The sequence below is a fragment of the Colletotrichum aenigma genome (assembly GCF_013390185.1).
Source record: "Colletotrichum aenigma strain Cg56 chromosome Unknown KSG_Cg56_contig05, whole genome shotgun sequence".
Lineage (NCBI taxonomy): Eukaryota > Fungi > Ascomycota > Sordariomycetes > Glomerellales > Glomerellaceae > Colletotrichum > Colletotrichum aenigma.
This window is the reverse complement of record NW_023500911.1, coordinates 397,796-423,541: the sequence shown is the minus strand read 5'-3', so window position 1 is coordinate 423,541 and position 25,746 is coordinate 397,796. Positions and strand designations below refer to the sequence as shown.

Genomic DNA, 25,746 nt, shown 5'->3' with positions numbered 1-25,746 from the left:
AATAAAAGCAGTTATTTTGAAGTAAGCATCTGGCGAGGCTTTGCACCTGAACGAGAGGACCAAATGCAAACAGACGATGGTGGAGACAGTCTTCATAGCTTTCGCATGGCGCAAATCTTCGCAAATCCCAAAAAAGACAGGCTAAGCGCCAATAATCCTAGTCTTGAACTTCAATCATGGTATAAATACGTCCGTCGCAAGTGGACTGGAAATGTTGCATGAAGCACGGCGAATGATTTCCTCTGTTGGTAATCTACTCACCAGGGTTGGAACAACGAAACCTCAGACCATCGTTTATTTTCTAAAATATGATTTTTACTATGTCTAACTGGATCCTTTCCATGTAAGCCGTGGCAGATATGCATACCTCACTACATGCGTCGTATACGACAAGGAACGCAGATGCTGAAGGACGATGACGATACAGCATCAGTCAACTCTACTAGCACTTTGAACCTTCATGCTTTTCGGCAGTACGTTGCGTTTCAGGGTTGCGTGATGTGATTTTCCTTTTGACCACATGCGGAGCCTGCAGAGGAATTGCCGATGCCCTCAGGTGAAAACGAGACTTGTGCATGCTAATTTAAACAGTAGAATGCCTATATCTGAGGTTGGAGTATTTCTGACTCACCCGGTCATCCGTCAGCATAAATTGCCTCAAGATCTCCAAAGACGGCTTTGTTCCAGTTGAATGGTTCCAACATCGTGTTCTTTTGGTCTCTCCCCAGTTGGCCCAAACCAATGCCAAGACCTGAGCGAGGTGCGTATGGCATTTTGTCTTCGATCACATTGAGTAGCGGCTCCGACTTTCTCTTTTTTGCACTCATTCACTTGAGAATACGCAAGAAAGAGGTTCATATTAATAAGAGGCCTAACAATGCGTCGTACTACGGGAGCGTGAGCAGTATCTCATCAGTCCCAAAAGGAGAAGAAGTTATATTCTTTCACTCCTCCCTCCAAACTTCCACAGTCAGCGTACAAGGTTTTACAAGTGTTGGCACGATGTATGACCGACACGGGGTGAAACAGACGCTTCTACAATGTTTTGGCACGATCAACGTCCCCAGCTGTAGTAACCACAGAGTGGATAACTTGATACAAACCAGAGACATGTATGTGGACTGCTTCCCTCAAATCGTCAGGTCTTCCCACTCTCCCTTCAAAAACATGGCTGTCTTGACCCCTACTCATTTGTTGGATCTGGCTAGGTTTAGTTCTAGCTATGTCCCATCGCGGAGATGAGATGACATATTATTAAGTAGAGGACGGATCTGGTCACTTCCATCGTCTATGTAGTATTCATATGTTGTGAGGAATTGAATCAGCTGATAGGTCTGAGCCGGCACATGTCGTCGTAACTTAGTACCCGCAGCAAGAAGCTTTGTAATTACCTCAAGTTCGAATCCGTTCGAATTCAATGCCGAAGAGCGCCGCAGTTGCAGTTAGATACAGGTGTAGGAAATATCTTTCTGATCAAATACTTCATCACTGGCACAGCACATTGAGACTACGAGCAGATGACGCAGCTTAGGGATATTATCCCATAAATCGCATGACCCTTGTTCCATAGCTTTGCTGACCGACACAATTCGAGATTTTCAAAGAGACGAATTATTATTACCATCCTACACTGTTATCCCACTGATGAAAGAGGGCACTGAATACTCAAGGCAGGAACACAGGCCGTGCTGGTGTAAGAGGGTCCCACCGCAGGGACTAACCCCACTTTCTGGCGGCGCAGACCTCGCTGAAGACATCCAAAATTCCCTAGACAAGCCATTGATTTTGGGATCATTCGAAACATCCTTTGATCTTGGTTTTCACTCCCTCCTTAGACCACTGATGTCGTCCCAATCGGCCGTACATTCGCAACTTGGCAGAGGTCGTTAGCCCATGGCGCACGGGCCTGTGCCACCCCCCCACATCGCCCCTCGCGGCACGGGCATCTCACTCTCACTCACCCGAGGCAGTCAAAAGTATCAGATCACCACCAAAACCAATTGCACAAAAACATCAACACAGCATCAACACAACATCAACAAATAACAGAAAGGATTGCGAGGTGACACTCGCGTAATAATGACAAGAGTGGGATTCGAACCCACGCCAATTACTTGACTAGCACCTGAAGCTAGCGCCTTAGACCGCTCGGCCATCTTGCCTTGTTGGTGACAATTGGGCTCAAATTCTACATTATGAAGCGTGTGAGTGGGGCTTGGGCGGGGTTTGGTCAGTCGGGGATTGCCAATGGGTGATCAAGGTGCGTGATTGGCTCATTTGGCTTGAAATCGGGCGCCGAGTTGGCAGTTTCGTCGCTTGTGCATGAGCTTGTGAGTTTGAGTCAAGAGATAGTCAAAAGTGGTTTATCAGCGTAAGTCTGGAAACGCCTTTGACTCTCAAAGGCTTCGGCAGACCCACAACCGACGTACCGGAGCAGACTCCGCTTTCCGGTGCTGCGGTTCGGTAAAGCTTTTCTCTCCGAGCGGACGCTTTATTCAGCCAAACGACTGATGCCATTAAACACGCATGCAACAATTCATCTTGTCGTAGCGTTTCTATTGTTTTCTTCTTCAACGTCCTTGCCCTATTGTCATCTAGATTTACTATCCGCCTGGCTAGCCAAAAGTCTCGGCCCGAACAGCCAAACTCTTTTGGCATGAGAACTGGCATCAACCACGTGGGAATCGGCCAAAACCCAACATCGCCGAATCGCGTTACTTGTCAGCCACTTGAAGAATAGGAATTATGAGATCCTACTCCCTTGATTGATGTCTTAATTGAAACCCACTCGGTCGCATTTGCAATTGGCCAAGTGAGATATGACAAGTCTCACAATCGTCATCCGGGCTTCCAATATCCAACCGTTAGTGATCTTTCACTGATTCATCCTCGACAGCTGAAGCTCGTATCATTCCGATTGAAGCCGCCCCATCAGCCCCGTCCCGTTGGAGCTAGCCAGGGGTATTCTCCCAGCTCCTTGGCATTTGTTTAACATATCGAGAACGTACCTGCACCAATACCACGAGTGAATTTCAACAAAGGCCTGAGAGGCATCCCTTGACTGTTTCGAAATAATTCATGCAGCCGAATTGTCTCTGGTCTGGTTAAGGCCCGATTGAACATGTATGTACGCGGATTTGAGATGCGACCTCAATTGAACACACACTTTAGAATGTTGCTCGATTTCAAAGTCAAGTCTGACTCAAATACAACGCCGTTACCAAGGGAGTGAGATGATACGCAAATTGAAGAAAGTCTGTAGAGCTGCCACTGCCAACACGTTTTGCGCATTCCCAAGCATCCTCAGCATCATTTCGAACGCGAATGTCCTGTCTTGAGGCATCCTCAGAGACTTAAATTAGTGGCGCGCGGTTTCAGTATGGCTTTAGCACAAATACCAAGACATCACAAACCGTCGGCATGCGGCGATGTAAGATCTGCATGGGCAAAGAATTTCCATTGAATCAGCGGCTATAGTCGACACCACATGCGATTCCTTTCGCCTTCCCCACCAACATATATGGAAGAGTTCCCAGCGTTGTAATGCAGTCTACTGACATTGGCTTGTCCCATGTTGCCTGTATTCGCCTTCCTTCTGCAAACGGCGGCCTGATTGCGCGATGGGTAATTGTCTATCCGACTTTTCGTCCTCCCCGAACGCGTGGAGTGGATGTGGAGCGGTCGTAGATGGACTCGCGAATCTGGATCTCCTAGCAACTTCGTCGTCCAACACGCCAGCCTTTTGCCAGACGACGTGTGCGAACAACAACCGGCGGTTTTCTCTAGTCATCGACAACTTCTGCTACTGCTCAAAACTAAATTCGCCCGATCCCGTCTTCATCAATCCCCGCCACCGAGAAATTTCCCAAGCCAGGACCCTTGCACTCGGCCTTGCCCAGGCACGCAGACATACGGTAATGGGTTTTGCGCCCCGACCGCAACAGCATCATGCGGAGGAATTGTTAGCGGCACAACGCTCTTCTCAGTCTACGGGCCTTCCTTAATATCAACTTATACTCCGTCAACGACATCGACGAGCTCGCTCATATCTACAACCTTATCTAGCTCATCAAGCTCCTCGTATCCGACGTCGACAAGCTCTACTGTCCCTTCAAGTACCATAGTGTCTCCGACAAGTAGCAGCACAATGACCTCGACAATTACATCTTCTACGTCGGAGATTTCGTCATCAACATCTGTGACTTTGACGAGTACCACGATCGTTAGTTCGGACTCCACAAGCACTGAATTAGCAAGCACATTCACAACTTCATCAACATCCACAATCACGAGCATCTCCACGTCTTCAAACTCTAACCCGGCAACGTCGATGATCACTTCAAGCAGCGTGAATACCATCTCGAATTCACTTCAGACGACCAGTCAGGGTGGCACGTCAAGCTTTACTGGCATTTCAAGCTCTACTGGTACGTCGAGCTCTGCTGGCACTTCCAGTGCCTCCAGCAATGCCGCGAGCAGCTTTTCGAGCAGCACATCAAGCAGTGCCCAAGGGGTTAGCAGCTTGGATACCATCACCGGCAGTTCACCCGCAACCAGCTTGAGCGGCATCCCTGCTACGACCAACAGCCCGGTTTTTAGTTCAATGACTGGTCCACGCTTCACCAACACCACCTCCAGCACGAGCGGCACGACTTTCACGCCAGTCAGCAGCATCACGAGTGGCTCAGTCGGAGAATCCAGCACGGCAACAAGTCAAATCACGAGATCATCAGCTCAGACACCTCCCACGCTGTCCAGTCTCACCACATCCTCGCAATCTTCCACCATCCCAGCTACGAGCGCAGGGAGCTCGAGGTCCGCTTCCTCCACGACAAGGATAAGCAGCACCACCGCACCACCGCCTGCCACCACTATTCCCATCATGACCACGACCACTGATGCCACGCAAGCCATCCCTCCGATGCTTTTATCGGATTTCCTGATTGTTATCATTGGAGGCCCATTGCAGAGTCAGCAGGCTCAGACTATTTCTTGAAAGAGTAACGTTTGTCGGCAAAATATGGCAGGGTATTCAGCCTAGATTATGTCAGACCACGCCTTCATAAACAGGTAAAGCAGTTCACCCAATGCTTGTATCACATTTAATCTACGTAATGGCAGCATCTAGTGTAGGGTGAAATGTTGTACCAGGTTATGAAGACCTGGCTTCATACCAGTCAATGAATTTGGCCTCATGCTAGGTATTGCGTTGCCGCTAGTCCGGTTTCTTAGAAGAGTATGATCTATGTGACAGGTCTGAAAAGGGCGGAAGAACATGTTGGTCTCATTTAGCGTGCGCCTGCATCTTCATGTCCTACGTAATTATATTCTTTGCCGGCAAATAGTGACTCAATCTTATATGAATATGCACTACGAGACCATGTACTGCCTTGTTCTCGATCAAGACCACTCGCAAACCGGCCAACGGTCACCAAGAGCTTGAGCATTTGAAACGACGACCAGATATGGCCATGTAGGTAAGTAGAGCACGAGACGAAGAAGTTTTGAAGTGTATGTCAGATATGCCAGACACCACTGTTCTTCCCTCTGTCGTAAATGAAGCAATCTAACTTAGAAGCAGCGCCAAGACCAAAGCAACACAACAGCTGACAGAGCCAATTCTCTTGACTCGGGGTTGACAGCGATGAGTCTTTCGCGAATTCGGATTGCGTTGCTTCCACGGAGCGCCCGAGGGCTTGACTTGACTCCACAAGTGCTCCGGAGACAGAAACCGGCCGTCAAGCTGGGCAGACTCTGGACAAAGTACAGACCGGAGACGGCAGGCCCGAAGGCTCACTATGCGCCACCGACTGCCGACAGCACCGCGGCGCCAGTCCGGGATGCCCGCCCGGTGCGGGGTGGGCGCAAAAAAACAAGCTTTAGGCCTCATCCCACCGCGGCAGCCCATCCCTGAAGCCGCTCCACCAAAGGGGCCTTGTTCATCTCGGCACTTCGGCATGCTTATCAGCTAATTCATCCAGTAACGCGGTCCAATTCAGCTTCTGACCTGCCTAATCCGTAGCTAATCACCATGCGTTAACTTTGGAGCAGCACTCTACGCACTGTCGATACGAATTGATCATTTGCCCATTGTATATGAGCAGCAATACAATGTGAACAACGACATGCCTCCTTGGGCTAGATCTGTCCACTCTTTATAAATGCCCATGGTGTCATTTGGGAGGGCTGCGTTTGCGAGCGATTCGCCGGCGGTCCGATCGTGGGGTGCGATGCCTCGATATATAGTTGGTTCCATGACATGCAAGGCACATTTCTTGGCCCTCCTTGGCTCTTGCTTGGCAGCTCCTTCGTTCCCTTGAGCCTCACGCGTGTCTCGAACGGTATTCCGGGTCTTGAAATATGCGCTCGTCAAGCATCGTCACCGGCGTCTTCGCCGCCCTGCCCCTCGTCTCGGCCTGGGTCTCACCCCACGCCCACCGACAGCGTCTCGCGAACCGTCAGGCCGCAGCGCCGAAGCAGGTGGAGGAGCGGGGACCGCTGCGCCGGAGTGATTTGCAGTACTACAATAACAAAACCAGTGGTAAGTGGACGCTCAGCATCCATTTTTCAAGTCTCATTCTCACTAAATGTGCTTTCCGTTGCAGGCTTCTATGTTGACGGAACCTCGATCCCTGAGGTGAACTTCAACGTTGGCGAAAGCTATGCCGGCCTGATTCCCGTCGACGCGACAAAGCCGGAAGCCGAGCAGCAGAAGAACTTTTTCTGGTTCTTCCCGACTGAAAACCCCGCCGGCAAGGACGATGTCATTATCTGGTTCAATGGCGGCCCGGGATGCTCATCCATGGAGGGTTAGTCTAATGCGTTATAAATACCAGGAATTCACATCGCTTACAACCATCAGGATTCCTGCAAGAGAACGGCCCGTTCCTCTGGCAGTACGGAACCATCAGGCCCGTCCCCAACGCTTGGTCATGGCACAAGCTTGCCAACGTGATCTGGTACGCCCTCCGCCCTCCTCTCCTGAGGTCTCGCAAGCTAACAGTCACAGGGTCGAGTACCCCATCGGCACCGGCTTCAGCTCCGGCAACGTCACGGCCACGAACAACGCCGAGACCGCCGACCAGTTCGCCTCCTTCTGGAAGAACTTCGTCTCCACGTTCGACCTCCAGGGCAAGAACCTCTACATCGCCGGCGAGAGCTACGCCGGCATCTACGTGCCCTACGTCGGCGCCGCCATGCTCGACAAGAACGACACGGCCTACTACAACGTCAAGGGCGCCCTCTACTACGACCCCGTCATGCCCTACTCGGACGACCTCGGCTTCGACCACGCCGCGCTCCCCGCCTTCCACCGCTACTGGGAGAACGTCTTCGGCTTCTCCAAGAGCATGAAGGCCCAGCTCGACGCCGACAACGACAAGTGCGAGCTCGACGCCTACCTCGCCAAGCACCTCGCCTACCCGCCGCCGCCGACCCCCTGGGAGAGCGTCAAGTGGGACCCCGACTATGATGTGGTGAACCACTTTGACAACTACATCAACGCCATCAACCCCTGCTTCAACGGCTACCACGTCCTCGACACCTGCCCCGTGCTGTGGGACGTCCTCGGCTTCCCGTCCGTCATGTACTCCCCGCCCAACACGACGCTGTACTTCAACATCCCCGAGGTCCGCAAGGCCATCCACGTGCCAGTCGACTACCCCTCCTGGAGCGAGTGCCAGGACCCCGTCTTCGTCGGCGGCGAGGACAACTACAACGGCACCGAGCACGAGGCCAAGTTCCAGACGCTCGTCGAGCGCACCAACAACGTGCACGTCGGCTCCGGCCAGGCCGATTATGTGATCCAGCCCAACGTCACGGCGCTCGGCATCCAGCGCATCCGGTGGAACGGCAAGCAGGGCTTCGAGACGCAGCCGGCGGACGAGCTGCTGCTGCCGGATGTGGATAACACCGACGACAACGTGATCAGTTGGGCCGGCGGCAACGTGCAGGGCGTGGTGCACACGGAGCGCGGGTTCACGCACTCGACGGCCAAGCTGAGCGGGCACATGGTCCCGCAGTACAACCCGGGCGTCGCGCTGAGGCATGCCGAGTTTATGTTGGGAAGGGTCAAGTCGATGACCAAGGGCGACCCGTGGACGATCAAGATTTCGACCAACTTTGAGTATCCCTATTAATGTATTGAGAATGTAGGTTCGTGGCTGCATGTAGACATGATTTACCTTCAATGTAGATGTTTATTGAGTAATTATAACCGCAAGGATCCGTCATCAGGGTTCACGGGATAATATCACAACGGGCGATGAGACTTCGAGACTGAACATCACAAGAAACGAACAAGACACAAAAAGGTATGCGAACGATTCTATTTCGCATCGAGACCAAGTAGACTTGCAACAAGGCCCATGAGGCGGCGCGTCGCCGCACTGCTCTATGTAACCAGATCCACACCCATGCCACACATCGCGTTCAAGTCGTCCCCCCAAACTTTTACAAAGTCACTGGTCTCATTCATCCCTGAACATGACAAAACGTGTGCTTGAAAAATCCGCCCGCCCCTGCCCCTTTTTTGTATGTAAGCCCTTCGACTCCAAGTCACCGAGTCCAAACGCCGAAGAACAAGAGGTTGGGAACACTCCTTTCAAGCATGGAACGCAAGGCCGCACCTACATGCTGCCGCTCCCCCGTTTGCAAATGCAGATGCAAGAACTTTCGTTTCTGTCGCTTATTGCTTGAGGATGGCCTTGCCCTTGGCCTTGGCGGCGGCGAGAGCGCCGGAGAGGCCAAACTGGGAGGCGAAGCCGTCGATACGGTGGACGGCGTTGAGGTTCTTGACGGCGACCATCTGGAAGCAGGTGGCGGAGCCCTGGCGCGAGGCGATGACGGACCAGGCGAGGAAGAGCTCCCAGATGCGGTACCAGCGCTGGCCGTACTTGGCGGTGATGGCGTTGGCGTTGCCGAGCCAGTTACGGTACCAGCGCCAGAGAGTGCCGGAGTAGTGGACACCGACGGTGTCGACGCTCTTGATCTCCCAGCCGGCCTTCTCGAGGCAAGAGATGTAGTACCAGAGAGGGGTGGAAGCGTCGGCGCCGGGGAAGATGTACTTGTTGAGGAAGGTGCCCCAAATAAGGTCCTCGTACTGCCAGGGTCTGCGGAGGCCGGAGAGCTGAACGTACATGGCACCGTCGTCCTCGAGCATGTCGTAACACTGGCGGAAGAAACCGGTGAGGCGCTTGATGCCGACGTGCTCGCCCATCTCGAGCTGGGTGATCTTGTTGAACTTCTTCTTGGGGATATCGCGGTAGTCGGAGACGAGCAGCTGGGACTGGGTCTCGGGGATGCCGGCGCGGCGGAGGGCGTCGTTGCCCCAGGCGGCCTGGTTGCGGGCGAGGGTGGCTCCGGTGACGTGGGCGCCGTAGTTGACGGAGGCGAAGCGGGCGAGGGTTCCCCAGCCGCAGCCGATGTCGAGCATGGACTCGCCCTCCTTGAGGTCGATCTTCTCGCAGACGATGGCCATCTTGTTGTCCTGCATCTCCTCGAGGGTCTCCTCGCGGGTGATGTCGGAGAAGACGCCCGAGGTGTAGATCATGCGGGGGCCGAGGAACCAGGCGTAGTGGTCGTTGCCGGAGTCGTAGGTGGGGCGGACCTGCTCCTCGTCCTGCTCGCGGGAGTGGAAGGCGACGTCGCGGAAGAAGGTGAAGAGGATGAACTTGAGGACGGCCCAGGTGAACTGGAAGGTGCACCAGTCGTGGCGGTACTCCATGATCTCTAGGCAGTCGCCGTTGAACTCGACGTCGCCGTCAAAGTACATTTCGTAGAAGGTCTTGATGGGGATCTTGTTGCGTCCGCTCCATCGCTGCTTGTCGGCCTCCTTCTTGAAGGTGATGTAGTGCTCGACGGGGCGGCCGGGCAGCTTGGCCTTGTCGTTGATGCGCGGGGAGTAGGTGGAGGCGATGGTCCAGACGACGATCAGGGCCGGGAAGAAGCAGAGCAGGAGGAAGAAGGTGTAGGTCTTCCAGCCGCCGCCAACGGAGCGGGTGAGCCACCAAGGCACGCCGAAGACGAGAGCTCCGAGCACCCAGTTCGAGAAGGACTCGTGGCCGGGGCCCTCAGCAGGAAGTGGCGCATTGTAGATGGCGGGGTACTGTGAGAGGATGGTGGTTAGCGGGAGGTTATTCAGATGAAGCCAATTGAGCTCAATTGGATGCGTGCGACCACACATCTCTCTCCTCTCTTGGATCGAAAAAAAAAAGGGAGGGAAAAAAAAAAACTCACGTCTGTGGTCTTGACGCCGCAGTCCTCGGTGGTGCTGAACTTGGCGGGTGGTTGGGGAGGGGTCTTGATGAAGGTGATGTCGCCCTCGAGCTGGTCGCCCTTGAGCTTCTCGGACGCCATGGTGAAGTATCCGTAGGTTGGACTCGTGAGAAACGGGCAGTGTTTCTTCACGATGCGGCTCTCAGCAGAGGGAAGGGGGTGTGGTGGTGGTTTTGAAGGTGAAGCTCTGTGGCTGGCCGGCCGTGTGGACAGATTTAAGCTGGGAGCTCATTCCGTCATTCTAGACGCGCCCGCGCCGGGGGGGTCTCTCGGGCCCAGGTGGCTTCAGTGTTTCCGGGCCTCTGTCTGTCTGGCCCTGGGGGCTGCTACCCTGCTGGTGTCCCAGGCTCACCGTCCCAACCTGTGCTCCTGGAATTGTCTGAGCAGCGAGTCCAGCCAATCTAAGCGGCTTGCGCGTCGTGCGTCGCCCGTTTGTACCCACTCCAGTGAACTGGGAGTGGGCACCACCACGCAGGGGTCACTGAAAAAACAGGTCTCAACGGCACCTGAGTGGCTGCCAGCCCCAGGGGCCCCGACAACACCCCACCAACAGACCGTCCTCGCCAAGTCAGTTGAGGCCACGAAGTGTGTAAAAAGTCTTCACCGCCCACCTCCCCCAGGTCCTGTACCCTGTGGCTTGCCCCTATTGTTTGTAGCGATAAAGGACGGTAAGGGCCTTGCTCGCTGCTATTTGGACAGGGCCTCTCAATTCGCTAATTGTGATTGGACATTGAGAATTCCATTGGCCAATTTGCCGTTTCTACAGAGATACCGAGGACCCTTAAAGATAGTAAAAGGGGTGCTTCAAAAACAGATAGAGATCATCGCCAAAAGGAGCTTCTTCGTTCAGCCGCCTCCCAGCATTTATTGAGACGAGACGAGAAGAGAACCTCGCAAGGTCGATGCAGGTAACAATAAACAACAACCCACAAAACCATTGCTTTTCTCGTGTTCGGGTCTATCGGGTTGGGTGCTGCTGCCCACCACCAGCCGGTAACACCTCATCACCTGAGATACCGTTTTATCAGATGCATTAGCCTGAGCGGTTTCGCAGAGCCAGACATGTGTTTTGGAAAAGACCCCAGCACCAGCTCCGGTCCGGCCACCCCCAGATAGTGGGTTTCTTCCGACAGCGGGTCCTTGACGGCCCCGCCAGCTCCCCGCACCGGCTTTCGGCTCCGAGATTGGAGCACCTGTTACCACTAGGCCTTCTGCTCCTTCAACCCCATGCGGTCAATGGGAGATCCTTTGATCGCGCTGTAGTGGTGGAGTCCAAACATTGACTCCTCCGAGATCTCAATCTCCCCTTTGCCTCGCTGGTACACCTCCGCATCGTACTCGTCGATCGCCGCCGCAAGAGTCTGCCGGCCCTGTTGGACCGCCGCGATGGCCTTGACCAGGTTTCCGGCGTCCTGCAGTGCATTATTCAGGCCCGGGCCACGAACTGGAGGCTCTCACAGTTAGACCTAGTAAAGTTGCCCTCGGGCTTGAGGTTCGCACTCACAGGGACACATGGGATGCGCGGCGTCGCCGGCAACCGTGACGCGCCCGCCAAAGTTGTTCCATGGTGCAATTCTCTTCCACTCTGCGTACTATATCCAGTTAGTGACTTCAGTGAGATGCTGATAAGATTGTCAAGCAAAATACCTTGTCACGTGGAATGTATGTGTCGTCCGGCACCCACAGCGCGGCAGAACGGTACGGCTCGCAGTATGGCTCCGCGAGCTTCTTTAAATACTTCATCCTGTCCTCGTTTGTCTCGGGAGGGTCTTCGGTGCTCCAAAGAGATAGCGCGACCTGGAACTCCCAGGTTTCCGGGTCCTCGGGATCAGGAACATCGGCCACTGTAATAAGTCAGCTCAAGCACACATCATCCAGGAGATAGAACCCACCAGCGAGAAAGAAACAGAGTGTCTTGGTCCGGATGAATAGCCATCTAGAATTTTGTTGGTTTTGTGGCTATTACAACGGCAACTCTCGCAGCTTACATTGGCAATCGGGTGAATCTTGCTCCTGAGGAATCGAGCTTACTGCGCCGTGTACCGACACCCAATGTTCTGTCTTAACGTTAGTAACTTCGACACATTTCTCATACTTCTCATCACACACCGTAGAAATCAACGGGACCCGATCCAGCTCCTTGGCATCGCCATCCACGAGGTGATCTCTCACAACACTCTTCGCTACCACACGTCAGCCAACCAACATTCCCCCAATCCAGCCAAACGCAACTCACCACCATCCGCCCCAACAAACACATCCACACGCACCACCTCGCCATTCTCAAAAGTAGCCGTGACCCTCTCTCCACTCGCATCGACCCCAGCCAGCTTATACCCAAACCTCACATCGATCCCCCGCCGGAATAGATCCCTCAGCTTCCTGCGCACGACCCGTCTGCCGTCGTCCACCTTCGCCGCAACCAGCACCTCGCCCGTCTTGCCGCCCACGACCGGCAGGCTCTGGGCCTCGTCGTGCGAGGGCTCGTGCCAGGGGTTCGTGTGCGCGCTGCTCAGAGCGGCGAAGAGCTCGGGCGGGAGGCACTGCTCGACGTTGCGGCGGGACCAGTGCAGGGCCATCGTCCACGTTCGCGGGTTGTCCTCGTAGGTTTGTCTGGGGAGGGTCTCGAAGACGGAGACTCGGACGTTGGCCTGCGCGGGTTAGCATCTTGTGTGTGTGTGTGTGTGTGTGTGTGTGTGTGTGTGTGTGTGTTCGTGGCCGTGTGTGGAGATGGACGGGCAACCTTTTTCAGTCCTTGGGCGAGGAGGAGGCCGGTGGCGCCTGGGCATTGTTAGGACGTGGGTTGTTTCGGGACGGTAGGCACGATATTGGCGTACCTGCTCCGATTACTGCAACATGGAGATTCGGAGAAGACATGGTGGTTTGTAGAATGATGATGATAATGTCGGTACGAGAATTATATCCTGAGTGAGTTCAAGTTGACTACGATGACAGCCTCATCATTCATATTCACACCGATCATCATTTATATTTGCTCACAGGCCATTCTTGACTTGAAGTGATGTTGATGATCCGTTCATGATGGTATCCCGGAAGGCCGGGAGTAAGTTCGACTCGCGCTTTCGCGGTTACAAGAAGAGCGACGTTATCCCGTCGGCTGAAGTCATTCATTCAACTGCAAATGGCTTGGCTGCGTTGTCACCACGACTAAATCCCACTTTTTTGGAGACGCTCATGTTAAACGACTTCGCTCTCCTGAACTAGGGCTGGACGGACCGGTCTCTCGATAGTGACCGAGGCCGAACAATGTCGTTGAGTCGGCCGACATAGTCGAGACAAGCCATTTTCAGTACAGCGATTATATACTATTGGCGATTATGTATGTGATTAGACAATCATTTGATTAGAAAGTGTCTTTGTGTCCCTGGCTAAGAGACATATGCCAACTCCAAAACACCGTATTCTGTACCTGCAATAACCCATGTTCCATTTGCTTCCCCCGCATGCACTGTGGTTCTTTTCCATATTATCTTACATCCACATCAAGTTCCGGCTCTGCCTCCTGTTCTGCTGCCACAACGGCCTCTCTTCCGTAATATCAGCGCCGCCAGCGTTCGCGTTCGGGGCCGCGCCAAACTCGGTCGCGGTGGCACCCGTCGCCGTGCTATTACCTCCAGCACTCCCCTGGCGGACCTCATCTCCCTCCGGGCGGGAGATGGCCTCGTGGTAGCCGCGCAGAAACTCCGTCATTTCATTCTGGTGCGTCAGCGGGATCTCATCCTCTCCCCCGTTGCCGGAACGAACCGCTCCAGATGCAACGGCGCCGCCAGCACCCCCACTCTTCACGGAGCCCCCGCTGTGGGCGGCGTTGCCTCCCGTGATGGACGTGGTGGTCCCGTGCGCGCCGGGCATCATGGACGGGTGCCCGTAGCCGGCCTGGTCGAACATGGTGTCCTGACCCGGAACCTGGGTGAAATCCTTCTGGTTCGTCATGGGGCTGGGAATGTGGGTTAGCATTTCCGATCGGATGATATGATGGGGATGGGGATGTGGGAACGTGGGGGGATGAGGCGAGATGGGATAGTATACCTGATATATGAAGGCCCCTTGCCCTGGCCGGGGCCCACACGCTGGTTCCTGCCCTTACGCTTGCCCATCCAGAAAGCAACAGACACAATTGCGACGAAGATGGCGGCTCCGGCGACGGTTCCGCCGATGATTCCGCCGTTGCGCGCGAGGGCGGCGTCCTGCTGTGCCTGCGTCGGCGGCGAGTGAGGACCGCCGCTTGCCGCAGGGTGCGAAGAAGTGGAGCTGGGCGCCTGCGAGGTTGGCGAGGAGCTGGAGCTGGAGCTGCTGGTGGTCGTGGAGGAGCTCGTCGTCGAAGAGTCAGACCTCGACGCGGAAGAGCTGCCTGAGCTGGAGCTGGACGCGGTACTGGCGGCCGCGGTGACGATGCCGGAGACGTGGGTGATGACCACAGTCGTGCTCAGCCCCGAGGCGGTGGCCGCGACGTAGAAGCCCTGGGTGCTCGTGCCGCATCCGTACTGGTAGGCCCCGCCGTCGTAGGTGTTCTTGTAGCACACGTTGGAGCCCTGGCAGGTGTAGACGTACGGGTCGTACGCCGACGGGGTGGGACTGTTCTGGTCGACGCAGCTGGTGTAGACGCCCGTCGTGCAGGCGACTCCGTTCGGGCAGCAGCCGACGGCCGAGACGGAGGCGTCCATGGCGCAGTGCGAGCCAGCCGAGCATGTTGCCGCGAAGCCCGGGTCGCCGCCGATGTAACCGCAGACGGTGTTGGTGCTGGAGTCTTGTCTCCTTCCAAGCCATGGCATCGGCGTCTGCAGAGGCCAGTCTACGACATCGAGTACACGGAAGGGGAGGTGCTGCGTTTTTTGCGGGAGCACGGCGACGGCGTCGGCGGTGGTGAGGAGATTCGAGAGCAGCACGAGAGCTGCCGCGGCGGGCGGGAGCCGGAAGACGTCGCGAGATACCATGGTGTTTCGGTGATTTGGGTGATCTTCGCACAGTGGTTTCCAAATCCTTTCAAAGCCCTTTCTTCCTTTTGCCAGCAACAAGATCCTTGTCGATGATGGCGTTCCCCAAGTCGGTTGTAAGACTCAAGATGGCAGTCAAGCGCTTGAGTCCGGCGGAATCCGTGTAATCAAAATCCAGTTACAAAGAGACAACCAAGAGACCCAAAGAAAGAGACGTGGGATTCTGGGAGGAATAGACGCGGGGCCCTGGTGGAAGAATAGGCAGAAGGAAAAGAACGAAGAAGAGAGAAAAAAGGAATCCTGCCTCGAGGGATCGGAGGACGAGGTGCAATTTAGATCGGAGCAGGGACGACGTGGAGGAGGAGGAGGAAGGGAGGGGGTGGTTGTGGTCCCGGGGGGTGGCCGCCAACAGGGCTGATGTTCATTGAGGAGCAGGCGGGTTTCAGGGATTTCTCTCCCATCATCAGCATTGCGCCTTTTCGGTTTGGGGGAGGGGCAGCTTGGCTGTCCAAGTCTAAGACAGACGTGATGACCACGCCTTACCGTCGTATCACGGTTGCAGGCTGCGCGCACCGCTTGGGGCGTGGGCCGGGGGTGGGAAGATCTCTTGATCGTTGGAAACGTTGTGCCGTGGCGAGGACAGAACGCGCCGGCCGGGACCAGTCCGTGCGGATCTGAGAACCCGGAAATAGGCGCAGACAGAGTACGAGCCTGTCAAGTGCCGAGCAGGCGAGGGCTTGGGCAGACGGAGAGATAGAGAGAGATGGAGGCGTTCTGAATCAGACAGGCGGGTAGAAAACTGTTTCTTGCTCTTCTTGGGCCCATCGTCTGATCGAACTGATACCGGCTTCGACTTCGACTGGCTTGACCGTAATGCTGAGCACACGATGTTGGCTGGGGTTGCAGGCATTCGAGAAAGGTGTTGTTGGTTCCTGGACGAGAACACGACCCTTCTGCTTCTGTGCCATGGCTCTCTCGTCCTCATGTTGCGCTTGCATATTCTGATGCAGGCAATGGACGACGGAGGACCCCAAAGCCAGGGAAGCTGCATTTCTCCCATGTCGGATATTGCCCATCGTCCAAGACGACCTGGAAATGGGCCCCCAAACGCATGCCACGCATCTTGGGGCCGCTACGTTTGTCTTGGGTTCTCGGGTTTTGGGGGGTTCAGCACGACGAATATGCCAGTTTGACAAGTCTGGTGGCTCGGGCCCGAACGGTCAGGTCAGGTTAGGTCAGGTCGGGCAGGCAGGCACCGTCAAGGGGCGCAGACAGACACAACTGAATAGACTGAACAGACGTGCGGCTGGTGAGCTGTTTAACTCGTTCGATGGTGGGATATTGAAGGAGTCGGGACCCAACGCTTCTGAACGGGGACTGGAGTTTGAAGGAAGTGAGTTTGCATCGAACCGGCAGGGGCTGTTCGTCTCGCTTGTTTATGCTGCCACCCCACCGCGCCGGCGTCGAATCCTTCAGGTGCTTGTTTCTGGAGATATTCACACTGTAAATGCTATATTAGATGTATGCACAAACACAGTGTAGCAGTGTCCGGCGATGCTCCGTTAGCGCCAACCGGGCTTCTTTTTTTAATCCGCGCTAATTCCCGGTCCCGAGTGGGCCCCGTGGCGGTGCTGTCAACTAAGGCACTCACTTCCCAGGCACTCTCAGGGTCCCGACAACTTGCAGCTTTAGGCATTTAAGAATCCCAGGATCGTCATCCTCCACGTCTTTAATGATGAACATTTCCGAATCTCTTGGACCTGTTTCTTCTTGATGAATCTCCGATATGATGCTATTCAGTCTGCCGGCCCCAACCAACTATACGAGTCAACCGCCCTTGGAAACAAACGCCTGTGCTGAATGAAGCGTGTCTATCACCCAGTCCCGTAAACATTACTGCAAGTGTCTAACCCTCGGACGTGTCACAAGCCCGTCACCACTTTCCCAAACGCCCTAGCTATGCAATCACTCAACATCATCATCTCCCAACAGTCCCCGCTTCCCATCACCGCCGCCCGGCCTGACTTAAACGTGCTCCCTCCGCGGCGAGCTAGGCCGCTCGTCTGTGTCGTACGGTCTGTCTGTCAGCGGGCTCCTCTCCTCCATGCCATATGTTTGCCCTTCAGTGACCAGCTTGCCAGCCTTTCTCTGCTTCTTCTCCGCCCTCGCTGCCTTCTTGGTTTCCTTCTTCTCCCGCTTCATCTGCTTCTTCTCTTTCCTCGACAGCCTCGAGAACTCGCTGTTCTCGCCCCTCAGCACGATACCCGGGTGCACGGCGTTGAGGAGCACGAGCGCGAGCACCATGGGCAGTGCGTCGAGTCCGAACGCGTAGTTCTCGTTGGTGAGGATGGGGTTCTCAATGTCGGCCCCAGGTCCGAACTCAGCCAGTCGAAAGATGATCCGGATCTCCGGGAAGTGTCAGCTCAGTCCGTTCATCCCATCTTGTCAAACGTCGTCTCACCCTGAAAGTTTGCCTCCTGAAGGGTGGACGGACGTTCGAGGAGCAGAAAGCAGGAAAGTCACAAGAGAAACAAAAAACCACACTTACAATCACGAGCACCAGCACCACGTAGATGACCCAGATGAGGGCCTTCACCCGTTTCAAGTCGAGGTCGAACCTTTGCGCCTGTTGCATCTTCACGTAGAACCGGCCCATCAGCCCGCAGAAGACGACGATGAAGGCGAGCTGTAGCCCGCACCCGCTCATGTAGAGTTGCTGGCCGGTGCGCAGGATGGGGTCGTCCGAGGAGACCTCCGTGTTGGACATCATGGAGCCGCCCACAGCCTGCACGAGGAAGCACACAATGTCCATGACCACGAAGATCTTGGTGAGCGCGGTGGCCTTGACGCGGAAAACTCTCTGGTCAGGCAGGACAAAGTACACGAGCCTGGCTGCCAGCATGTACGCGAACGCGTTGATCCCTAGCGAATGCCTGTCAGTTTTTGATTGCTGACATGTGAAGGATTTTCTTGAGGTAGATGAAACATACAGAGCGGTGCGAGGAGGAAGAGCAGCTGTCCGCCAATCTGACAGCCAATCTGCTGCTGGTCGTGGGCTCCGAGGGTTCGGAGAATGAAGGCTGCGGTTTCCCATGATGCGCCAATGATGATGACCCAGCAGAACCTCTGTGCCGCATATAAGAAAAAGCATACGTGCTGCAGGATGGTTTCCGCACCTTTCTGTAAGTAATCGCCTGAACAACATGTGCGATCATGGAAAGGACGAATAGCACGGCAAAGGCAACATTGCCCTCGAAACTTGGGTCGAATGCATAGTATGAGTTGCATGCGTCGATGGGGACATGTCCATATTTCCCTGGGACCGCCGTGCTACATGTGGGAGCGGCTTGGGACGAAGTTGCGCTGGCGACTGAGGCCGTCGTTGGCGTTGCAGAAACGCTGGACATGATGGATTTAGAGTTGGTGGTAAGAATGAGGTGTTCGGCTTGTTGTCTCGCCTGGTCCGAACTCCATCTGAAGTCATTCATATTATATACATATCCCTTTCCGAACTCATTGACTCTAGGGACATTGGTCGCTATCACGAAGAGGAATGGAGGCTCAGCGGAGGGGGCTTTGGTGTGTGGCTTGTGGACATGGGTTAATAAGGCAACGCCGCGTCACTGAGCGAAGGCTTCGAATCCTTCGAGAAGCTGAGCGGCCGGGAGTCATCCTCCAAAGTCCCGATTGAATAGAACGGACATGAGATGCGTTTCTCGGGCGCCAAGTTCCGCCCTGGCGCTTAGGGATCTCATAAAGTCGAGGCTGGTCATCGCCCTATCGTGACGCGTCTCATTCTCTGGCCCAGCTGGAGGGCTGAGATGAGCTGCTCTCCACGTGGCTGAGATGGCGGATCCCTCACGAATGCATACGAGGTTGGTTTGCGTTCTAGACGGTGGATACTCGAATTTGTTTGATTTCCTAATTCGAAAATTGTGCGGACTGCGACTGGACGACCGAGAGCTGGGTTTTGCCTGAATTAACGACTCCATCGAGAATGGCGCTGAAAACATCGACGTATCGGGGTTTTGATGTGGTAATGAGCTTGGCACGAGCTTTCGGCACCGCTGATTGTTGCTCTACTGAGCGTTGATCCTCGCACCAGTCATACCATGTCTTGCATTGAGAGTGAGACATGGCTTCATGTTGTAACGTGAGATGCTGATGAGACCGTTGCGAGTAAACGGCTCGGCCTCAGTCTCAGTGAAAGACATGGTGGATGAGTTTTGGGATCTTCAATCTTCACCGATGAGCGAAGCTTGTTTTTTTATTCTTGGTACGGCCACCCACCTGATGACGCTAAACTGTAAACAGAGGAGTCAAGCAGAACAAGCCAATGGCATCGGGTTATCTCACCCCCGCGCGTCAATGCCCCGCTGTCGTTTCCACTATAGTGGGCCCACTTTACCCCTGTTCGAGCAGCGGTGCAGCAATGCAGAATGGAACGCAGCAGCAGCGCCTCCAGCGGCAGGCGGTATCTCGTCGTCGTCGGGCGGCACCTACCTTACCTCAGGGTCCTTCTTTCTCCTCTTGTTTCCCCGTCCCTCCGTTCAGCTCGCTCGCTGCCGTCCGGACGCGAGTACTCGGCGCGCCCATCAATTGCTTACCACCATCCATCCATCCATCCCGTCTGCAAGCACTCTGCTGCTGCTGCTGACCACCGGCAGGAAGCATTGGACCGATTCTGCCTCATTTCGGCTGCGACCTGTTTCGATTGACCAGTCCAATCCGGGACCCGGTTCACGGTGCTGCCCGCGTCAGCCAGCAAAATGCCCATTCGCGTCAAGAAGAAGCCCATGCCGCAGGAGCGGGACCTGAGCCCCGTGTCCATGCGCGTCGACACGGTCTATGAGCTGCCCGACATTGAAACCAACGACAGCTTCCGAGAGGTGGTCAAGAAGATCTCGGTGTAAGTTTCGGCGCTGTCCTCGTGTGCTTGCCGCGGAGCGGTGGACGGAAGGTCTGGATCGGTCGCTGACGGTTCCGGCGCAGTTACATTACCGATGTCATTGTTCTGCCGAGCACCTTTGAGCAGCTGAGGACCACCACCGCCGGTGAGTGCTTGAGGATCTTGGTTGATCATCTCAATGCCACCTGCACCAACCCCGCCATTGTCAACGCCCTGCTGTAAGTCATTCCACCTCCGATTAGCAAAAAACGCCATGCTAACAGGTCCAGCGCCCTGAAATGGCACTATGCGGCCGATGAGGCCGAGTCCAACAAGGGTCTCTGCGAAGCCCGCGCCAACGCCTGCGAGATTGTCGCTTGGCGTTTCCTCACCCGCCTGTCGGAGCGAGAGGCCGTTGACTACTGTCTCTATGAGATTCCCGACCCAAAGCAGGCAGAGACGCCGCCGCCCAATGTCGACCTGGAGAGCAACGAGAACTCGCCCCTGCTCTCTGGCGGTAGCTGGTCTGGCTCTAACAGCAGACGCGCCTCGGTCCGCCCTGGAAGCAGTGCCAAGCGCTATCAGCTGCTGTCCTCCTTGTCCAGGCTCACCATGAGCATGCACGCTGATGAAGATGGCCAGGACGATGATGATCCGACCGGCCCCTTCACCAACCTGAACGCTCTTGAGATTGCGGCTGTCGCCGATGCCAAGCGCTTCCTCAGCCAGCACGTTGTACAGAAGATCGTCACTGGCATCTGGAACGGAGACATCATCTTCTGGGACAGTCTTTCTGTCCATGCCGAGAAGAAGCCCCGTTTCTACAACGCCCATACTACCGATATCTTCTCCCGTCTGAGAGTCCCCAAGTACCTCAAGGCCTGGGAGGCCTTCTTCTTCCTCATCTTCCTGATCCTCTACTACTCCGTGCTCGTCCAGCAAAACACTGAGCGCATCACTCACAACGAAATCGTGCTGTACCTCTGGCTGGCTGCCTTCCTCTACGATGAGTTGAGCGAGTGGGCGGATGCTGGTACAATCTTCTACGCAACCGACATCTGGAACATGTTTGATATGATCATGATTGGCATCGGTATTGCCTTTGCTGTTCTGAGTAAGTAGATCATCGACAAAGGTGTTGCGCGGCTGCTAATATGCCACAGGGGTTATTGGCATCACCAACCAGGACAGGGAAATCACCGATCTTGCTTTTGACGTCTTTGCTCTCGAGGCCCTTTTCATGGTCCCGCGTGTCTTTTCCCTGCTCAGCTTGTCACCCTACTGGGGTACTCTGATCCCATGCCTGAAGGAGATGAGCAAGGACTTCATCAAGTTCATGGTTCTCGTCGTCATCATCTACCTCGGCTTCTTGACCACCTTCTCCCTCATCGGTCAGGACGCCTACAACTTCTCCCATATGACGATGATCTTGACAAAGATTTTCTTCGGCTCTTCCTACGTTGGTATCGAGATTATGGAGGACATCAACCCCATCTTCGGCCCAACTCTCATGATCATCTTCATTATCCTCAGTACCTTCCTCCTCATGGGCTCCCTGACTGGTATGCTGTCCAACAGCTTCTCCCGTGTCATCACCCATGCCAAGGAAGAGTACCTCTACGTGTACAGCGTGTACGTGCTTGAAGCCTCGACTAGCAACCGGCTCACACACTTCTACCCGCCGTTCAACCTCATCGCCCTCGTCATCTTCCGCCCTCTGCGCCTCTTCCTCCCCTCCGACGATAAGTTCCGCCAGGGCCGCATCCTCCTCCTGAAGGCCACTCACCTACCCATCGTTGGTGTCATTCAACTCTACGAGAGCGTCCGCCGTCGCGTCCTCCCCGACGAGTATGCGGGTTTTAAGGGGCCTCGCGCCGCGACGGGTCTTCTGAAGCCCAACACCCGGAACGCCCTGCAGGCCAACCGCCCGTCTTCGGGCTACCGACCTGGCCGTTCTCCATACCGCCGCAACGGGAGTCACTCGAGGCCGACTACCCGTGCCGCCGAAATCGATGAGGCCGATGCCCCATCTGCCGTCGAGGTCCGCATCACGGAGCTCAACGAGAAGATTGACAAGCTCACTGCTCTCATCGAGGCGATGCAGCAGCAAAGCTCTGGAAGCTCCTCTCCCCCTTGAGCTGGTCCGTTTGACAGCGACAACGTGTAGCCGAGCTCCAAGCTTGGCCCTACCAAAGCCCCCCTTCCCTCTCCCCCGACCATGTGTCCTTACCTTGATGTCAGGATAGTGTGCAATGTGTGAATGTGAATTGGCCCGTTTTGCATGTCCGCTGCATGCGTTTTGCATTTTCGGTGTGTTTTGTTTTTTTGGCGTGCATTTGCATTTGGATATCTGTGGAAGCATGAGTTATGTCTGACGAGTTTGTGCCTATACTTCATGTCCGTCTGTATACTGGTGTACGTTACTGCGTGTCGCATTTGCGTCTGAAATTTGAACGTGTTCGTAGGGTACTCAGCGAATCAATATTGACTACATCAGACCGTATACTCTTCATTGCACATTGTTCGACGCTTCTAGCCGTAGCATTCATCAGATACGATCTGTCTCAAACCTGGAAGGTTTTCCGACCTAGGTATCAGCCTCCATCACGGTATCTTTGGAAGACGAGAAACCCTCATGACTGTCATGGGTGTCTTCGAAACCAAGTGGGCCTTGGTTCGGTGCGCAAGCTACCAGATTTTTTTGATACATTCTTCCTTTCACTCAAGAAAGACCAACAGCCCTATGATGAATCGGGCGAAGCGGGTCGATCAACGGACCCGGAGCCGAAGGACCACGACGAGCGGAGCCACGCCGACTGAGACTTCGATGGCCTGAATGGAAAGGTTTTACCATTCCTGTTCTTACACACATCGGAGGCTGCGAAGTTTGTCGGAACCCTTTGGCAGCCCAAATGTGCAACCCACTGCACGCACTGTTCCCAGTCCGGCATAGCGGGGATGAATCATAATGACCACACCCTCATCAGCCACAGCCCTTCCTGGTTTATGGAACGAAACACAGCACCGGAGACCAACTAAGATCGAATACTGCACTTATGGTTGGCTCGCGTACTCTTGGCACGATGTACCGATCCTCGTCGCTGACTGCCGTCATCTCGGGTCATCCCTAGCTGCATGAAGGTACTCATAGTGATGCGGCTTCTCAGGGAGCTGACAACAGTCAACGAAGTTGGGTACAAAAAGACACAAGGAGATCGTTACCCGCCACTAATGACCAAAGTCATCAATCTCCATCAACCGTCACGTTCAACATGCTGACCGAAAAGACCAAGCCCGAATACGTCGACCTCGACGCCGAGTTTCACCCACTTCCCAAGCACGGCCACCTCTCCGCAAAACACCCGGTCTATGCGGCCTCAGAAGCCGCGATCGGCGCCATGTACGCGCAAATTCAGGCGCAGCCGGATTTCGCGTCGGTGCGCAGAGTGGCCGGCGACGCGGACGCGCCGATGCCCCGGGGCGGACCGGATCGGCATCGGGACGTGACCACGGAGCTGCTGTACTTCAAGGCCCGGGATGGGGAGAAGATCGAGCTCAAGGTGTACAAGTCGCCGATTATTCGGCCGAATGCGGTTTTGATGTATCGCATGCACGGAGGTGGTATGGTATTTTTGGTTAAATGAGATGTAGCCGGGTTTATTTGCTGACGCGGTGTCAGGATGGTGCGTGGGACGTCACGAGGTTGACGGTGCTGAGAACGTCTACGCCGCGACCAACAAGAACATTGTCGTTGTCAGTGTGTGCTATCGCAAGTACGTTGTTGTCGTTGAGAATCCATCCCTCAAGCTGACTTGTACAGGGCGCCGGAGGATCCTTTCCCGTGTGGGCTGCAAGATAGCTATGACGGCCTCTTGTGGGTAAGTTTGGCCAAGTGACATGAGACGAGTTCTGTCTAACTCCGCTCTAGTGTAAAAAGAACGCAACAGCCCTCGGAGTTGACCCAGAGAAGATCATCCTCAGCGGGAGCAGCGCAGGAGGAAACCTAGCAAGTCTCGCGAAGCAACCCATACCCGTTCAACCCGACTAACAAACGAAGGCCGCCGCCCTAGCAATTGAATGCAGGGACAACGGCATCACGGGCGTCATCGCCCAAGTCCTGCACTTCCCAATCATCTGCCATCCCAAATTCTTCCCGAGAGAAAAATACGAGTATGGCAGCTACATCCAGAACAACGACAACCCGGTCATTGGCGCTCTGGAGATGGAAGGTGCCCTCGATGCGTACCTGCCCAAGCCGACGCCCGACCATCGCCATTCGCCCATACTGGCAAAGTCTCTGGAGGACCTGCCCTGTACGCGTGAGTTGAAAGAATGTGGACAAATCGTCGCCATCACCAGCTAACGCCGCGCCATGTCAGTCATACAATGCGCCGGGTACGACGTCCTGCGCGACGAAGCTCTCGCGTATGCGGAAGCATTGGAGGCTGAGGATGTGGATGTCGAGGTGCATGCGTACCGAGGCCTGCCGCACTGCTTTCCTGCGGTTTTACCTGCTGCTGAGGAGGAAGTGTGGAGGTTTTACGAGAGGTACATGGCGTTTTTGGATAAGGTGACTGGCGGGTCAACTTAAATCCTTCATGAAAGCTGACACTTGAAATTTGGGGGCCTTGCGCAACACTATCGCTCTGGTCTTCCACCGTTATTCCTCAGGACAGGAGTAAGACCTAATGGTATGTACCAGAAGATTAATAGCTCGTTTCTCGGAAATCGGGCTCCGTGAGAAAAACTGGGTGGATCCGAGAGAGACATCAAGATGATTGTAACCATCTCTGGCTCGCAAGATCCTCCAAAAACATTGTTGTCCGCCTAGTTAATACATAGCTGTGTGATGAGAAAGGCGGCGGTTAGTGGGCAAGACGGAACCCCTTGAAGGCGACCACAATCGGCTTTGGCACGGACAAACGAAACAGCGCAACCATAGGGGCTCGAAGCAGCCAATTCTCTCTCCACTTGCTTATAATCGAGACAAAAACGTACAGGCTAGTAACGCGTGTCGCCGTAACGGTCAGTCAGTGCCTGCGTGCCTAGAACCCGATGATCTACTCTTGGAGAACGCGGCGCAGGCTGAAATTGAAGAGTACCTGCCGGAGTTCTTTACAAACTTATAAACCAGGTCTTGCTAAGAAACCGGTGGGATATCCGAGACTGAGTCGGATATGTCATGGAGCTCCGCAAGTCCACCACGAGGACGTAATGATCATGCTGGATGTCCAGTGAGACTGCCGGTGGGATATTCGATGCTGTAGAGCCTGTGCAGCGGAGCCCCACGAGGCCATAAAGGGGTACGAATGCTCCTGTGGAATCGAACGGGTAGACTGAGTTTTCTTCCATCGCATCTTGAGTAGGTTGGGTCATCCCTTGCGCGTCAACCTATTTTCAGACATCCAAGCCTTTGCCTGAGCTCCCAAAGCCTTGGCTGACCCGAGTTCCGATTTGAAAATTTTCAGGGAGAATTTTCCTATTCTACATATCAATCAAGGCTCATAAGTATGAATACCTACCCTTTGTTGCTTTTGGGGTTGCGCGTTTGCCTGGAAAGACCTTCGGCAAACTGATGATCAAGAGAAAACTTTTGTATCATCACCTTTACTTGTCCCGACACGACAT

At 54.7% G+C, this 25,746-nt stretch overlaps 8 protein-coding genes across 8 annotated transcripts; 3 read left to right on the top strand and 5 right to left on the bottom strand.

The window, feature by feature from the left end:
* Positions 1–4,011: 4,011 nt before the first annotated feature.
* CGCA056_v007768 (uncharacterized protein) lies at positions 4,012–4,359 on the bottom strand (the record flags this gene model as incomplete). Its single annotated transcript, XM_037323016.1, has 1 exon — positions 4,012–4,359. The coding sequence occupies one exon, from the start codon at positions 4,357–4,359 to the stop codon at positions 4,012–4,014; it is 348 nt and encodes a 115-aa protein (XP_037178453.1).
* A 2,001-nt stretch (positions 4,360–6,360) lies between these two features.
* Positions 6,361–8,138, top strand: CGCA056_v007767 (putative serine carboxypeptidase; the record flags this gene model as incomplete). The annotated part of the gene is made up of 4 exons (XM_037323015.1): positions 6,361–6,541; positions 6,606–6,809; positions 6,863–6,959; positions 7,010–8,138. 4 exons carry the CDS (start codon positions 6,361–6,363, stop codon positions 8,136–8,138), a joined length of 1,611 nt encoding a protein of 536 aa, XP_037178458.1.
* A 548-nt stretch (positions 8,139–8,686) lies between these two features.
* MT1 (Sphingolipid C9-methyltransferase 1) lies at positions 8,687–10,356 on the bottom strand (the record flags this gene model as incomplete). The annotated part of the gene is made up of 2 exons (XM_037323014.1): positions 8,687–10,105; positions 10,237–10,356. 2 exons carry the CDS (start codon positions 10,354–10,356, stop codon positions 8,687–8,689), a joined length of 1,539 nt encoding a protein of 512 aa, XP_037178459.1.
* Positions 10,357–11,477: 1,121 nt separating this feature from the next.
* On the bottom strand, positions 11,478–13,152 carry cctM-2 (FAD-dependent monooxygenase cctM; the record flags this gene model as incomplete). The annotated part of the gene is made up of 9 exons (XM_037323013.1): positions 11,478–11,719; positions 11,780–11,867; positions 11,923–12,119; positions 12,168–12,211; positions 12,307–12,332; positions 12,385–12,458; positions 12,512–12,926; positions 13,019–13,056; positions 13,113–13,152. 9 exons carry the CDS (start codon positions 13,150–13,152, stop codon positions 11,478–11,480), a joined length of 1,164 nt encoding a protein of 387 aa, XP_037178460.1.
* A 615-nt stretch (positions 13,153–13,767) lies between these two features.
* Positions 13,768–15,230, bottom strand: CGCA056_v007764 (uncharacterized protein; the record flags this gene model as incomplete). The annotated part of the gene is made up of 2 exons (XM_037323012.1): positions 13,768–14,233; positions 14,326–15,230. The coding sequence occupies 2 exons, from the start codon at positions 15,228–15,230 to the stop codon at positions 13,768–13,770; spliced, it is 1,371 nt and encodes a 456-aa protein (XP_037178461.1).
* Positions 15,231–17,255: 2,025 nt separating this feature from the next.
* On the bottom strand, positions 17,256–18,637 carry atnI-2 (putative lipid transporter atnI; the record flags this gene model as incomplete). The annotated part of the gene is made up of 4 exons (XM_037323011.1): positions 17,256–17,636; positions 17,779–18,152; positions 18,221–18,356; positions 18,407–18,637. The coding sequence occupies 4 exons, from the start codon at positions 18,635–18,637 to the stop codon at positions 17,256–17,258; spliced, it is 1,122 nt and encodes a 373-aa protein (XP_037178454.1).
* Positions 18,638–19,999: 1,362 nt separating this feature from the next.
* On the top strand, positions 20,000–22,255 carry CGCA056_v007762 (Calcium channel YVC1; the record flags this gene model as incomplete). Its single annotated transcript, XM_037323010.1, has 4 exons — positions 20,000–20,139; positions 20,223–20,357; positions 20,409–21,232; positions 21,282–22,255. 4 exons carry the CDS (start codon positions 20,000–20,002, stop codon positions 22,253–22,255), a joined length of 2,073 nt encoding a protein of 690 aa, XP_037178455.1.
* A 1,135-nt stretch (positions 22,256–23,390) lies between these two features.
* nlhH-4 (Carboxylesterase NlhH) lies at positions 23,391–24,709 on the top strand (the record flags this gene model as incomplete). Its single annotated transcript, XM_037323009.1, has 6 exons — positions 23,391–23,739; positions 23,798–23,891; positions 23,939–23,996; positions 24,047–24,151; positions 24,176–24,437; positions 24,498–24,709. The coding sequence occupies 6 exons, from the start codon at positions 23,391–23,393 to the stop codon at positions 24,707–24,709; spliced, it is 1,080 nt and encodes a 359-aa protein (XP_037178456.1).
* Positions 24,710–25,746: the final 1,037 nt, after the last annotated feature.